This window comes from Pogoniulus pusillus, chromosome 17 (assembly GCF_015220805.1).
Source record: "Pogoniulus pusillus isolate bPogPus1 chromosome 17, bPogPus1.pri, whole genome shotgun sequence".
Classification (NCBI taxonomy): domain Eukaryota; kingdom Metazoa; phylum Chordata; class Aves; order Piciformes; family Lybiidae; genus Pogoniulus; species Pogoniulus pusillus.
The window spans coordinates 18,417,472-18,433,218 of record NC_087280.1 but is presented as its reverse complement, the minus strand read 5'-3'; the positions used below and the strand labels follow the sequence as shown (position 1 = coordinate 18,433,218).

Below are 15,747 nucleotides of genomic sequence, written 5' to 3'. Positions count from 1 at the left end.
GCAACCTTGCAGTAGATGATGTGGATATATTTTAAAAACCCATATAACTTTGTGTTTTATCCATAACACAGGACAGGAGTTAGAATTGGTCATAATAAAGAGTTGTTCTCATTGATAGTGGTTTTTTTTCCCTATTCATGTTAATCTCTCTTTAGAGAAAGAATGAACAATATAGGTCTTAATATCTTTAGCAAAAAGAAAATGCCTCTTTTCCTGTCTTCCACTACCTGCAAGATATTCACAATCACTACAGTTCCCAGAGACTCATTTTAGTTCTTAGAACAGCTCTGAATGTGGCAGACACGACCATGGACATGAGTGTTGAATGTCCTGCCCTGCCAGTCTGTGCTGTGTAACTCTGTCATGGTAATCCTAAAGTGCAGACTGAATCTAAACAGAAAGTAGTGTTACTTCAAAGTTCTTGTCACAGTGTCTAGTGGTAACACGAGTTGTTAATATGGTGAATATAATGAATTTGGATTCTAACTACATAACACTAGTTTGTGTGATTTTAGTGCTTTCCTGTGCAGTATCTAGATGTAACTGGCATAAATCAAAATACTCAACAGCCCAAAAAAATAAGAGCAAAATTTGTTTTCACTGTGTCTGTGTAACTTAGCAGGCTGAGGTTTCTATTAAGAAAACTTTTGCTTCTGCTCATTTTACTGTAAAAAAAACTCAGGCTGTTTTGTTTTTGAATGAGGCCTTCATTATGTAAAACTTGCCATTAGGTGGAATCTGGTTTGGTGTTTTAGCTATGGCTTTTTAAGTGTTTCTTAGGAAAACTACCCTCGGGTTTATATTGCAAATTAGCAGATAGCAGTACCTTATTTATTCCACCCTTCTCCACAAGTCTTTATTAAAATACAAACTGAACTGTAGAAACTGGAATATGTCAAGTGTTCTAGACATTTGTAAAATGAAGATGTAATTTCAAGGGGAGTAGCTAGGAGTGTTTTGAGAGATTCTTTAAGGATCTGTCTTGCATCTGGGATTCTTTGGTCTGTGAAGTTTGTTTGGAGTGATTCCTACATCCTGTATCTCCTACTTGAGGCTCCATGTTTATGTATTAGTAGTACAGACTTTGATAACACATTCCAAAAAATCAAAACTTAACGAAAGCAGCTTTTTTTCTTCTTCTTTTTTTTAAATATTACCAGTAGCTTCTATTCTTGGTAAAGTACACTTATCTCTCATTTATTTTAGAGATTGTTTTTACTCTTGATAGCTACTGCTAGTCAGCTAGATAAAAATGAGTGATTCCCCTCTGTTATGGAGTCTTGTATTTATTTCCCAGCTGTGCAAGTGATGTTTGTCTAACTGCTTCTGCAGTGTGCTTGTAGAATGTTTGTATTTTTGACATTTTTAAGGCAGACACGTGGAGTTCAGTTCTCACACCCATTGCTTGGGAAAAACATATCAAAGACCTGATTCTGGATCTGGCAGTTCTGGAGATGTTAGGTTAAATAGGATTGAAAATTGACTTCAAGAAAGCCTGCAGCAGCTCGCTGCTTGTTAATGCTGGAGTGCATGCAGGCAGACAAAGACATAATTATTTGCTTGTATTAACAAGTTCTTCAAGCTGTGCTGGTCTCATGTATTCTGCAGCCCTTGTGTTATTGCAGACTTTGGTGCTTTTGAAATTCTGTATTGACAGTTAGAAGACTTGGCAGTTTCAAAGCAAGGACCATGGTATGTGTTGATCAAGAGTGAGTGACTTCACACAAGCTGTGAATGGAAAGAATAAACCCCAGAGCAGTGCGTCTCCAAATTACACTTTGATAAACGACTGTTCTTTCTGATGTGCAGTCCAGACAGCCAACCGTGTCCTGGCAACAAGAGAAGTGTGGCCAGCAGGCCGAGGGAGGTGATCAGACCCCACCTGGAGTATTGTGTGTAATTCTGGAGCCCCCAACACAAGAAGGACATTTAAACTGTTAGAGCAAGTCCAGAGGAGGGCCCGAGAATGATCAGAGGGGTGGAGCACCTCAGCTCCAAGGACAGTCTACAATAGCTGGGGCCCTTCAGCCTGGAGCAGAGAAGGCTTTGAGAAGACCTTATAGTGGCCTTCCAGTATCTGAAGGGGACCTACAGAAAAGCTGGGAAGGGACTATTCACAAGGTCTTGTAATGACAGGATGAGGAGTAGTGGGTTTAAACCAGAAGAGGGGAGATTCAAACTAGGTGTTAGGAAAGAGTTCTTTACAGTGAGTGTGGTGAGACACTGGCACAGGTTGCCCAGGGAGGTTGTGGATGCTCCCTCTCTGGAGGTGTTCAAGACCAGGTTGGATGAGACCTTGAGCAACCTGTTCTAGTGGGAGGTGTCTTTGCCTATGGCAAGAGGCTTGGAACTGGATGATCCCTGAGGTCCCTTCCAACCTAAACCATTCTATGATACGTTTGATTTTAGTAGACAGATAATGTAAACCCAGTGCTTTTTTGACTTTAAAGTTCATGGGTTTGGTGTCTTCATTGCCAACCCTGCCAGTGTGCTAGGCTTTAATCACCTTGCAGAACAGACAGCAGAAATGCTGGTTGCATGATTGTTGGTGTTCATTATCCACTGTTTTAGTGTAAAATGTTGCTTCTGTCCTAGTTGTCTTTTGGACCTAGGAATGTTTACATGCTGTGGTTCTATACAGTTTTCTAATGTGTTGCTTTTGAGTAACCTTGAACTTAGGGTGCTTCTGCAGAGGAGGATTTAAGGAGTCTCTAGCCTCCAAGGAAAAATGGTGTATATATTTGTACTGTCATAAAACCTCCCAGTCAAGTAACGAAGTATAGGTGTGCTGAGGTACTTCTGATCATACAATGGAGATAGTTATTTGTTCATTGCAAGTGGTGTAGCCCATCTAGACTGTAACATTCTCAATACTCATCTGAACAAAAGACTTCACATTGATCCTTTCACCTGGCTTGTTTTGCATAGAGACTGTTCTGTCACCTGAAAAAGATAATATTTATAGTAGCACTTCTTGAGATATAAACCTAGAAATCTCATAACAGCCCTTACTGCATATTGATTTCTAGTGTCATTCTTCATAATACTTACAGATCAATACATATCCGGTGTTAATGTCTTTGTGACATACCGCTGATGGCTTTTACATCTTATTAATGTCATATCAATGATATAGGCTCGCCTATGGATATTACACATCTGTGATATATAATGCAGATTGTGGAATGCTAGTTAAGATTGTTAAATTGGCAGTAGTGTGAGTTTAAATGTTTAAAATGATGTTTTACTGGAATTATTTAGCAGTTGCTTTTCATAGTAGGCGAACGATATATTGTTTAAATTAACCTCCCAAACCCACTGTGAATATTGTCACCATTTTCTAGATCAAAGCTCATATACATTCTTCAGTTGAGAGCTCTTCTAGCTGTAACAATCCAGTGCCGTTTAAAGGTCTGCTCTTTTCTGCATTAACTTAAAATTTGTTGATGATGGTGACTTGTTAAAAAGAAGAAAATTGAGCTTGCTGGAGTCAGTTTTTATCCAGTGTTGACAGGAATTACACATGGCAGCATAAAGCTTAACTGGTATTTCACTGTCCCTGATTCCTATAGTCTCTTCTCTTTTCTTCTCTAGATCCCATCTGTGATTTCTCCTTGCTTTTTAGTTTTCCACTCCCTTCTCAGGTTAGGTAAGGACAGGCTTCAAAGAGGTGCTTTGGCTTTTGAATAATTCAATTTAAGCGAAGGTTATGCAAGGAAAAACATTAAGTGTATTCCTTTGACACATAACTGAGAAGTTCAGCATTCAAAACATGAGTTGTGACATATTTATTACGGCTTTGTGTCTTGAAGTCCTACATTCTAATTATTTTAATTCAGTAGAAAGAGATGTATCTGCTTGTACTGTGCTTCTTTATTGCTGGAGAGGCTCACTGATTCCCGTTGTACAGACCTATCTTGGTTGGTGTTTTCAAGTACCTGCTTTCATTGTTTTACTCAAATTGCTTATTTTGGGGTTGGGTGTGTGGTGCTTTTTCTGGTAAATACTTTGCACCCATACTGTGAACTGGGATCATGCCTGTTTAGAGCACACACACATGCCTGCGCTTATTTTAGCTATTTGGTACCCTTGGACAACATTTTCGGTGAGACAAAATGACACAGCAGTCATTTTATCTTCTGTACCAAGACTCTGAAATAGTTTGTTACCATTTCCAAATTCCAAGCTGTAAGGAGAAATTCAGGACAAGGAATGTGTGGAATGGTAATGCTGCATAGGCAGGTAGACCAGAAGAAATCTTTTCTTTCATTTCATTATAACCAGAGTTTAAGTTTTTTCTCTTGGCAAACTAGGAGTAGGAGATAATATTTTTACCAAAGAACTTCTAAAAGATTCTGAAGGACATTTTGCAGATGGGTTGCTACACTTGGAAACTTTTCATGTTCCATATGGCTTATCTGCAGTATACTGTTGCTGTAAGGAGGCATTCAGCTGGCTACTGCTGTTGCTGAGTTACATTTTAACCATTGAAAGTATATGAAGAGGTATATATGGGAGGATGTGCATGTACATATCTATGTTATCACTTGAGTAAGGATTAAAAAAAAGCTTGTATGAACCATAAAATATCTCTTTGAACATTCTAATATAGAACTGTTTTTCTTAGTTTTACCATTAATTTTCTTTGTTGCAGTCTTTATTCCCTGAATGGACAATAAAATGGATTTAATTTATATGCTGAGTAGTTTCTGCTTCCTGAAAATGAACATCGATCTACTTTGTTTTTAATAAAAAGATTAAATAAGTTCACCTTAGACTGGCAATTTAGTACTCTTTAATGGAAGAATCTAGTGGTACTTGCTATAGAACAGGTAAAATGAAACCTGCTTAGCAATACAAAATCTAATAATTTGCTAAGTTGTATAGAAGTGAAGTAGACAAATGCATCGCGTATCAGATTTGGAGTGCTTGCCTTAGCTTTTGCTGTGGAAACAGTATTATCAGTGCTAATGGATTACTAATCTTTTTAAGTCTCAAGAAGTTCATTTAGGAGTGAGGAATCCAGCTTGTTTGTAGGTCAGCAACTGCATTATAAAGTCCATAGTTTGCAGACAGTATTTCTCTAAAATCACAAATCCAAATAAGCAGCTTCCCTTCCAATACCTTCCACTACAGTACCTGGTATAATATTCCAGGAGTGAAGGGTGAATTTTGTAGCCCATAAAATTGTCACTCTTTAATAATGGCTTGTGGTTTATCTATTTAAAATGATGTTTCACAGCAAAGTTGCTTCAAGCTGGAATTTAAGCTTTGTACCATATCATGTCTAAAAGCCTTTTGTATGTGTTATTTTATATAAATGAGAGCTTGAATCCCAAGTGCCATCTTTATCATATCTGGGAGGAATTTGACAGCTAGCTTTCAGGTTTGGCAAGCGAGGGATACATGTTAAAATTTGCCAGATGCTGGAAGTGTTCCAACGTTTGAAACAAGACTGTGTCTTTTCTTAGAGTGGTATATAACAGGGACACTGATAAAATTTCAAATCATGAACATTTTTCTTCTGTAAATAATTAATACCTCTGCCTAAGACTGAATATAGCAGAGAATTGCTGAAAGGACTCTTTCTTGTATTTTATGCACTAGTGGTACAGGTTTATAGTTGAGGGTTTTTTTGTTTGTAAAATCCTGGAATTAAGTAATCCTAAACCTCTCTTTTCCCCCTAACATAATATTTGGTTAAAAACAGATTAATTGTATCAAACTTTGTTGAAGTACAACATTCAGGATTTTTTTATGTCTAGACATTTTTGCCTAATATCAATTATTTAATTCTGAAATAGTGCTAATTGGGCACAAATATGGAGACTGTTACTTCAGTGAGCTAAAATCAGAGTATGTCACTTTTTCAGTTTTTACGTAGTACACGTTACTTTATTTGGGGAGCCTACCAGAAAGATTGCTGAGGCCTTGTTCTTTAAGAACTTAAGCTCTCCAAGTTGCTTAGCTCGTGGAAATGTCTGTTGTAATCTAATTTGACTTCCTATGCATTTCACTGAAGCTTTGAAAGCTGGGCACTTCTCTGCTTTACTGTGCTGGTTTGGGATATATGTATTTGTGGCTATAATTAGAATGTGAAATGCGAGCTGACAGCATAGCAAAATGTAATTGAAAATGTGTCGGGGGTACTGCAAGGAACAGTATTAGGGCTAAACCTAAGAAGCCTCCTAACTCCAAGGAAAGGAAAACAGCTTCCTGATGATATTTGCAGATGCTTCAGTGGTTGAAGTTGAGGCTATTAACAGACTGTGAGGAAAATTTACAAAATGTATAAACATTACATAAAATAACCCAGTACATCTAACTTTGAAAGAAGAAATTGAAGCCTACAAAGCTTCTGACACAGAACACCATTACTGAGTTGAGTTACGTGGCTTTTGTTTTGGCTGGTTCTCTTCTGGTGTATATGTTGCACTTAGGGTTCACCCCTGCTTGTGTTTTAGTCAGTGGTCAAATTTGTGCACTCAGCACTGCAGGGTCGAGCTCTGACTTCACAGAACTTTAGAGGGAATAAACAGAAATGATGATACTTCTAAAGCCAAACTGACCTGCAGGAAGTGAAAAAAAATATAAATAGCTTTCAGTTAACAGTCCTCAGATACTTGAATATGCCTCATATATAACAGGGGAGAAATGACTGCATGTAAAGCACAGTACACTGTAGTATTGTTCAGATGATGAGAGGAAAATTTAATGTTCCAAAAAAGAAAAATCCAGCCTGGTTTTCGGCTAAACTTCTTGGCACCAGTATGTAACAGGAAACAAATAATAAAGCAATTGTCATGCTTTCAGCATGAGCTTTTGCTATATGTAAAGTCTGTAGTGGTACATATAGTTCTTTCCAGCTGAAGTCTTTCTCCGCTGTGGGAAGGGAGCTGAACTGCATTAAAGGAATATGCCTTGTTTTCTTCCTCAAATGGTTCTTACAATAAGAATGAAAACTGAGTGGGAGTCTGGTGCCGTGACTACTGTATTTGTCCTTCATTTTGTGAATGTCTCAGAAAAACAGGTGCAGCTTTTAAAGTAAGATGTGATTATCAGTGGTGGCTAAAGCAATGGTTTGCTGCTGCCAGGGAGGGACAGACGATTCTTTATGCCTGCTTTGAACATGCCTGCTCAGTCTGTACACTGGAAAGCCACCTTATTCCTGCTACAACTGAAAACAAAGCCAGCAAGAATAAGCTTAATAAAGAATGGCCAAGGAGGATTTTCTGTCATTTTAGTGAAGCAAAAAATTGCTTACAGCAGGCTCAAGCAAACGTTAGAGCTGGTGTAAGGGTGGTCTCTAGGATCATGCACTTTCTGTGGCAGTAAGTTGTTATTGTCAGTCAGATCATCAAACTGTTCCCACAGAGATTTCAGCAATTCCCTTAAAACATAGAGTAATAACCATAAAGCATGGTTCTCCATAATCACCTGCAGAGATGGACTGTGAGACTGATCCTGAAGGCTATGATAAGGCTGCATGGCCTTCAGTTGTCCTTGGATCTCAATTTTAGGAATAATTTTAATTGACAGGGAAGGCACTGTTGCAACTTTGGCTAATGGTTCTGTTTTTTACACCTTATTGGTGCGACTACAGCTTTAGTTTTTTGCTTGTATGAGCATTGCTCCTCATGACAGAGTGATGCTTAGTCCTGACCTTCCTTCACAGAGCTGCATGAACTCTTGGCAACTGCGTTCATTGGTGAGGAGTCTTTGGAATTTGGTGCAAGTGGCGGGAGTGTCCTCTCCTTCTCTGCTCTTGCATGGCAGCTCTCTAGAGTATCAGAAGACTTTTTGGTTGTTTATCCTTTTGATAACCACTGTGTATGTGCCTGCTGGAGCAGCAGTGCTATTTGACAGTGTTAGTGGAGCCTTTCCATTACTTTAGTCCTGAGGAATACTTACACTTTTTAGATTAAAAAAAAAAAAAGTACTCCAAATATATTCAGCTTCACAGGCTTTCTGTGTTCTGACTGCAATAGCAGAACTAGAATAACCCACAGATTTTGAGTGAAAGGTTTACTTTATCCAAAGGAAATCACTTTGCATTTCAATCTTAGTCAAATTTTGGAATAGTTTTCGGGATGAAGCACCATCAAAAATCCTGTTTGGCCAGCTCCAGGAGTAAGTGCAAAAATAGAGCTGTTAACATGATACATGGTAGCATTGATAGCAACAACCATTTCCTTTTTATGTAATATTACACGAAACCCAACGCTGAAAATGTTTTGAATGAACTGACACTTTTTTGCACTTCATAACACTTTCACATGAGGTCATCCAGCTTTTAAGGCATAAAAATATTATTTCCTGAGGTGACAAAGAACATAATCAAGTTCGCTACAGTTTTGCCAGAGCTGGTAAGAAGCCCAGATCACTAATATCAATGGCCGGATCACTGATATAATGGCTTTTTAACTACACGCACTGAATCAGAGCACAAAGCATGCTCAATGTGCTTTTTTAGCCATTAGCAGTATGTCCCTTTAGAGTCAGATATGAAACCCCAGGATATTTTGTGGGGAGGAGGACAGTCAGGGGTTGTTACTTCACTTCATCTCTAGTAGCAGTGATCTGTGTTTATTAGTTCAGAGTTTCTGGTTTCCAGAGCTGCTGTTGGCCGGTACATTGAGCCAGTGTAAGTTTCTGTGAGAGAAGCTGTTTGCAGCTGGGCTCGAACAAGCCTTGAAGAGAAGGTGGTGACTTGATTTCACGCTTTGGAGTCTCAGCAGGCTTAAGGCTTTTGCATTTCATGTTTCTCTGTTGGATTTTGTGGAAGGAAGCTTATGCTAAGATAATTACATTGTGATGGTTGAATATCGTCTTTACTTCCACATGGATCATACAATAAGTAACCTATTTTTTTGGTACTCTTTGGTATCTGTATTACCTGCTTCAGTAAAATTCATATTGAATTGTAGAAAAGAACTAATTTTTTTTCTTGTTGTTTTGCATGAAACCCTTCTTCTGTTCCTTAGATGTTTCCTGCCAAAGCATGATTCTTTTCTTAAATTAGCAAAACCTAGTGCAATTAAAAAGTACTTTGCATAGTGTGGGGAAGTTGAGGGAAATATTTGGGCCCATGTACCATGTGCTTGAATGTAATATTTAAACTTGTCGTAGCTAGCCCAGCCGTTCTCATACAGTGTTTTCTAAGCTCTGCCATTAAAAAGCTAATTTACCAGTAATCAGAATATGTGCATATTTTTAGTTTTACACAGTAGAACAAAAGCAGTTTAAAACCTCTGGGCCATTTTGCAATATCAATATGATCAGAGCTGTCTGGAACAGTTGCATAGTGGCTTTGTTTGTCACAGCTCTGTTGTTGTCTTTGTTTCATTCTCTTTTTTTTTTAATTGGTACCTGCCTATGTTCCTGATAAATATTTAGCATAATCTTTTGACAAGAATCACTCCTTTACTCTCATCAGTGAGTTAATCCAGTCTAATATCAAAGCCGTACAACCTCGGTTACTGAAGGCACAGTGCAGTCTGTTGGCAAACATGTTGGAACAATTTCCAGTAATTTTGGCTAAGTCTTAGAGGAAGTGGAAAATAATACAGATTAACTCCAAAGGCTACACGTTCCCTTAGATAATCTGGAAAGCAAGGCTTAACACTGGAAGGTAATTGCTGTGAGCACCCAATAGCAAAACTCGAGATTTAATGTTCTTTTTCCTTCTGTTCGTAGTAAGAAAACTTACAGTTATTGGTTTTAACTGCAAAGTCTGATTTATTTTTTTTCCTAAACAAACTGCTGTATTGCAGCAGAGAAAGAGGAACCCTCTGTTGTACGAATATTACACGGTCTCGCTAACTGTTTTGGTTTGCTGTTGTTTGGGTTTTTTCCCCCTCTATCTCACTCTTCAGAGTTAATAAAATTTCCATTTCCATGATGCTGATGTCTTGGAAATAGCCCAGTGGGGGTGTGTGAGTTGTTTACATTCATGGAAGAAGTATCAAATTTTAGATGTAGAGGTTCTGGAGGGCGGGGTCAGCACTTGTTTGGTTTTCCTGTGTCCCCACCGCGATTCCCAGCAGTCGTGCCTGCCTTGTTTTCCCTTCAGCAGGAGCCTCTTATCGCGTCTCGCTCTGCAGCCGGTGAGAAAGCCGAGGCTGGGCTGGCTCGCATCGGCTTCGCCCGCCCGTGTGAACAGATTGCAGCATTCCGCTTGTTCGGACGAGCTGCCGAGCAGAAATGTTTTACTCTTGTTACTGGGCAATGATAAAGTTGGCAGTCTTTTTATGGTTAGGTCCTCAAAGTGGCAGTTCATGTTTTAGTGATAAGGAGACAGAGCTTTGGATATCAGACCCAGACTTACTATCTGTAACAGTGAGCCGTGGCTTAAATCCTTCCACAATGACAGGAACCCCATCTGGAGTGACAGTTTCCAGAATCTGAAACGGGAGATACTGAGGCATTTTCCTTCCTCATGAGTCAAAGCAGAGTTAACCCTATTGTTATAAAAAATAAAAACAACAGTTTCCAAGAGGAAGGATGCAGTTTTATGTTTAACTAAAATGTCTTCCTTTATGGCAGAACTTTGAGTCTAGTTTTCAGAGAGATTTGGGAGGGTGAATTGGCAGCATGACACTTAAAAGCTTTTGCTTGATTGTTTTAGAATATTGAAAGGAGCACTAATGAATATCTTGTGCTACAGTACTTAGAAGTGCTCTAATGCATTTATCAAAGGAGGAGAACCAGATAATGTGGATTTCTTGCAAGATCTTACAGTATCTAAATACGGCTCCTAATTGTCTCATGGACAGTGCTTAAACGTGTTGACGCTAGCTGCCATGTAAAGATGGACTGGGATTCTATTTCCAGAATTCTGTGGGTTGCAGGGGTTAAGTGTAATCCAGATTATACAGTGTTAACTTTTCCCCTACTGATATCAAAGTGTAGAAGACTGGCAGGCTGACTTGTTAGGAAGGGCTGGGAGAGGGATAAGAGGCTCCGACCTTGAGAGGCCGAGCAGCCGGCCCTTGTATGGCCAAGTCCCTATACATGTCCAGCTGATTGGTTAGAAGAGCAGGATCAGTGCTGTGACAGGTGTTGGAGGAACCTACACCTGTTTTCCCCATATGCTGATTTAGTGACTACATTTTTGTGGGAGTTCCAGATACTGTGTGGGATACGCAGAGCAAGCCAAGAAACTTGAGAAGGAATTATAGCGTATGGTGACCTGTGATATTAAAGAATTTCAGCTGGTGTCATTGAATTTTCAAGTACTGCTTTAAAATTGAAGTAGAAACAGGCAGTAATTTGCATATATGTAGATGAGTAGTGAGAACAGCTCTTGTCTTTTTTATTGTATTAAAACGAGTTGCTAGCACTTTGGGAAAAATGATGAGTCCTACAGTCTACATAGATGTATTTTATTTTTTAATCTAATATTCAGTGTGTTATAGAAACACAGCTTCTATGGCAAAAACAAATGCAATTTCTTTGTGGTGCTGAGAACATCAGTTTGCAGGTTTTGAATCTTATAATTTTTTTAGTATTAAACTCATAGAATGTAGAGAATTTCTCACAAAAAAAACCAAACACACAACTCCCTTCATGCCTGTCTAGTTCTGTTGTTCTCTTATGTATTGGTGATGTGTTCTTGTTAGAAAAAATTACCATGCTTTCCTTTTGAAACTTTTTGAACCTAGTAGCAGTTTTTATACAGGTAATCTTTTAAAATATATTTTGTTTTAAATGAGAACTTGCAAAGAAGGATTTCTGATTGTGTAACGGTGGAAAAAAAACACCAAACAACAAGGAATGTAAATTTCTTTAAAAGCTTGTAGTTTCACATCCTTCCTTTCAGTAGTTTATTTGTAATGCCTAGGCTGTGGACAAGTTTGGTGTTTTTTTTTCCAGGGGATGTTGATGTGAATTCTCCATCAGAAAACAGGAAGTAGCCCAATAAAGCAGTTGCATCAAATTCGTCCAAAGGAGTCTGAAAAAAAAAAAACCCATATATTTAGCAAACTAAGTAATTTTAGAGAGGGATTATGTAACTTCTTTTTGCAGTTCTTGTTTTGCAGGATGGCAGAAGTACAGGAAAATCCTGTCTTTTTAGATTACTGAAACCAAGTGTTACATATGTTCATGTACTGCAATTGTTGAATTTGATTTAATGCCTTAGCCACTGTGTTTCTCAGTTTAACTGTATGCAGTATAAAATGTTAATGTTTAAGTTGGGACACTGAAATTAGCCTATTAAAGATCCAGTAAACTGGCTTTTAATTAGCAGTGATTAACTCCTTCACTATAGGCTTTGAGTGTTTCTTGTATGTCAGGCAACTTTACTCTGTCAACTAGAATCTAAAACTGATTTTGTGCAGAGCACTGGAGGGGTGAAATGGTTGCAGGTTGATCTCCTGTGCCTCTGAATGAACCTTTTCTCTTTGTGTACTATGCCACTATTTTGAAAGACTAAGCTTGTCTGTTGAACAGTGAGTTTTGTCTGTGAAAATTTCGTGTAGTTTCAGGGGCTCTGAATGATTCAGTAGTGTACGAAACTTCTTGGCAAGTTAGTATGATTTGTATGTGAATTTTCCAATTGTATTTCAGACCTTAAGAAAGAAAGGCCTTAATGGTTGTGAGAGCCCTGATGCTGACGATTACTTTGAGCACAGTCCACTATCGGAGGACAGATTCAGCAAACTAAATGAAGATAGTGATTTTATTTTCAAGCGAGGCCCTGTAAGTACTTTTATTTTATCTCTACTTTTTATTTGTTGATCCTTTTTATTAACTTCATCGTTTAGGCTCTGAACAAGAAGGAACACAGAGGGTGCGACAGCCCGGACCCTGACACTTCATATGTGCTCACGCCACATACAGAAGAAAAATATAAAAAAATAAATGAAGAGTTTGATAATATGATGCGGAATCATAAAATCGCAGTGAGTACTAAAGTATGGTTTGTGCTTCTATTACATGCATGAGAATTTCCATGGTGTTTGATTACCACTGAAACCCACTGCAAAGACAAGAGGATGTCATGGTTGAGAAGGAAGTACGTGTTTCTGAGGGGAAAATGAGATATTATTACTTGATCTTTCTAAAACATATCTTATCTTGGAAAAATAAAGATACATCTCCAGTTTCTTTTTTTGCACTCAGGTTTTCATACCCTGTGAATATGAAGTGACATTTCTAAATTTCAGGAGACTGGCTGCTTTGCCTAGTCCTACCTGAAATACTCTTGTAAAGATAGATTTTTGTCCTGGGATGTTGAATAGTTTATTTACATCTTGTAGCTCGTTGTTGATGAAGATTTTACAGTATGAAGTCAAGCAAATAGAATTGAATTACTTTTGTCATCAAATCAGTGGAATTTATTATGCTGAAGACTGGATGTAGAAAGGTGTTTAGATCTTTAAAGATGAAGACTGGTACACATCAGGAGCCTCAAAAGTTCACTGTCTTACTCATGTTGAAATTTATGAAAGCTGCTGCTTTGAAAAGCAGCAAGTGCCAAGTGCTTAACCTGTGTGCAGCTGTAATTCACTTGGCTCTGGCACTCAAGAAGTTTGGGGAAAAGAGCAGGGTAAATTTTGCATGTTTTTCATAGAGGAGTACACGATGACATTTAATTTCCATCTGCAAAAAGCAATTTATGATGAGTATTACAAGGGAATTATTTTCCTTATGCAGAGCTCTGCCACAACATATGAGTTTAAGGTTGCAAATCTTGCAACAGTTAAAGTAAATGGCTTGGCTAGGGCAATTTGTACAGACCTTGGGGCAATCAAAAAGGGTGTCCCCAGATGGCTTGTTGAAACTTAGAACTTACTCATTGTTGAGAGCAAGAAGGCCATCTCTGTGGATTTACCAGCAAAATGAGTCATGACACCAACCTCACCTCTTCGGGTGCATTCAAGTAAAAAGAACTTGCTGAATGTGCTTTCTTCTTGCTTTGTTTTGAAGCTTTTGGTAGCCAGCATTTCTGTGTGGAGACATCTCCAGGCCTCTTCTCTTAGTATGTTATAGCTCAGTTGCTTTCCCTTAATTGTCTGCAGGTCCTTCATGAGCAGCCTAAATTGTTTGTGGACAAGTGTAAATGGAAAAGGCAACGTGATTTTTGTTTTAGCTGTATAGCTCTGTATTTAGAGCTCAAATCAGACCTGTTACGGTTCAATTTGCAGTACTTAGAGGTCTGTATAAGAACATAGTTGCTTTTGTTCTAGTGTGTTCATTACTTCAAAGGCTAGGAATGAGGCAAAGCATGAAGTATTCAGTCATAACCAAATGAGTGCCATAGATGGGCAGAGGCAGCCTTTATTGTAAGGTGTGGGGGGGAAGCTGTCATTTATTAGTTCTATATTGAGAAACCTCCTGAAAAAATGTTCCAACTGTCAGCTTTTAGAATTGTTTTAAGCGTACTTCAGGTATTTCAAGTTTAGTTTGAGTTACTCAACAGTGTGTTGTTTAAAAACAACCTTTTTCTGTAGATGCTGAACCACTTTTTTGAAGTAATTTCCTCTGAAAACAAATACAGTACAGCTTGTCATGAGTTAGATACTGTGAATGATTTGCTAGCATTACGTCGCTATGCTTCATTACTTTTTCCTTCCATCAGTGCCAAAAATTGATAATTATTCTTAGAATGCTTCAGTAGGGACACTGTCATTGGCTCTCAATAGTAAGAGATTTTGTTCCTTGTAGAAAAAGTATTCTGCTCTTTTAATTAGAATACTTACTGTTGTGCTTCTAATGCTGTTGCATATATGGATCATTCTGAGTAAATCTTTTAGCTGCACATCACTAAAGTGGATCTTTTTAGGTACACTTGCTAGATCATGAATGTTTACGATCTGCATTTGGCCTCTAAATCCAAACTCTTGCCTCTATTCTGTCACTAAATACTACTGAAATTTCGCCCTGAAATTGTACCTGTCATGGATTTGTTTCCAGCAATTACAATGGTTGTGAAAGAAAAAAGTCCCTCTGATGTGATTTCAGAAACTCATCACTGTCAAAGGATAGGAATGAGACGAAGGCCAAAGAAGTTAGTCATAACCGCATGAGTACCATAGATGGACAGGCTTCTAAGCTTTTGATTCAAATTGTTGTTGAATAACAAATGTATATACTTCAGAGAGATGGCTGCCTTTTAAATAATGCTAGAAAAATTAGAACTGCAGAAAATGAGGTTTGACAAAAAGAGAGAGTGGTTGTCTATGCAGAGTTTTGTACAACACAGCTCGGAATAACGACAAATGAAATGCTGCAATCCAAATTAGTGAACTTAGTGAATTTCTAAAGATCTCTTTTATTTTTGTTTAAGTCTGTTGAAAAAAATGGTTTTAGAGCTGAGTAGCAATGTTCTATGAAGGTTATCAACAGAAAATGTATTTACTAACTTTTTTTTGTGTGTAACAACTGACTTGTATAATGTGCATGTTTATGCTTATGTTCTGAAGGTATCACAGTTCATTGATTTACAGACATGTTTTGCTTGTCATTGCTTTGTCATAATCCAAATTAACTGGGCAATCTGTTGTATTGTTGACCTTGTGACTATCTCCAGGTTTTGTATTTGACCTTCCAGTATTTCAGAAATTTGTGTCATTGTTTTGGGACTGTATTTATATGATGCATAAGGATTTAACACTATATGACAAATGGATGTTTTAATATGGTTTAAAAACTAACATGATTAACTCTCTTGTTTTTTTTAAACCTCAGTAATTTTTGGCAAACCTTAATGTGTATTTTTATAATGTGCTATTCCTTCAGAAT

General features: G+C 38.0%; 1 protein-coding gene across 7 annotated transcripts in view; it reads left to right on the top strand.

The window, feature by feature from the left end:
- Window positions 1-15,747, top strand: part of MEF2A (myocyte enhancer factor 2A) — a 91,435-nt gene that overhangs the window by 50,168 nt on the left and 25,520 nt on the right. For 4 of the 7 annotated variants that reach the window (XM_064158019.1, XM_064158015.1, XM_064158016.1 and 1 more), the window contains exon 4: window positions 12,768-12,905. In XM_064158019.1, coding sequence (XP_064014089.1) covers window positions 12,768-12,905 — 138 coding nt within the window. Of the gene's footprint in view, window positions 1-12,570; window positions 12,703-12,767; window positions 12,906-15,747 lie in introns of all 7 variants that reach the window. The other 3 variants (XM_064158020.1, XM_064158018.1, XM_064158021.1) reach the window with 2 other exon arrangements.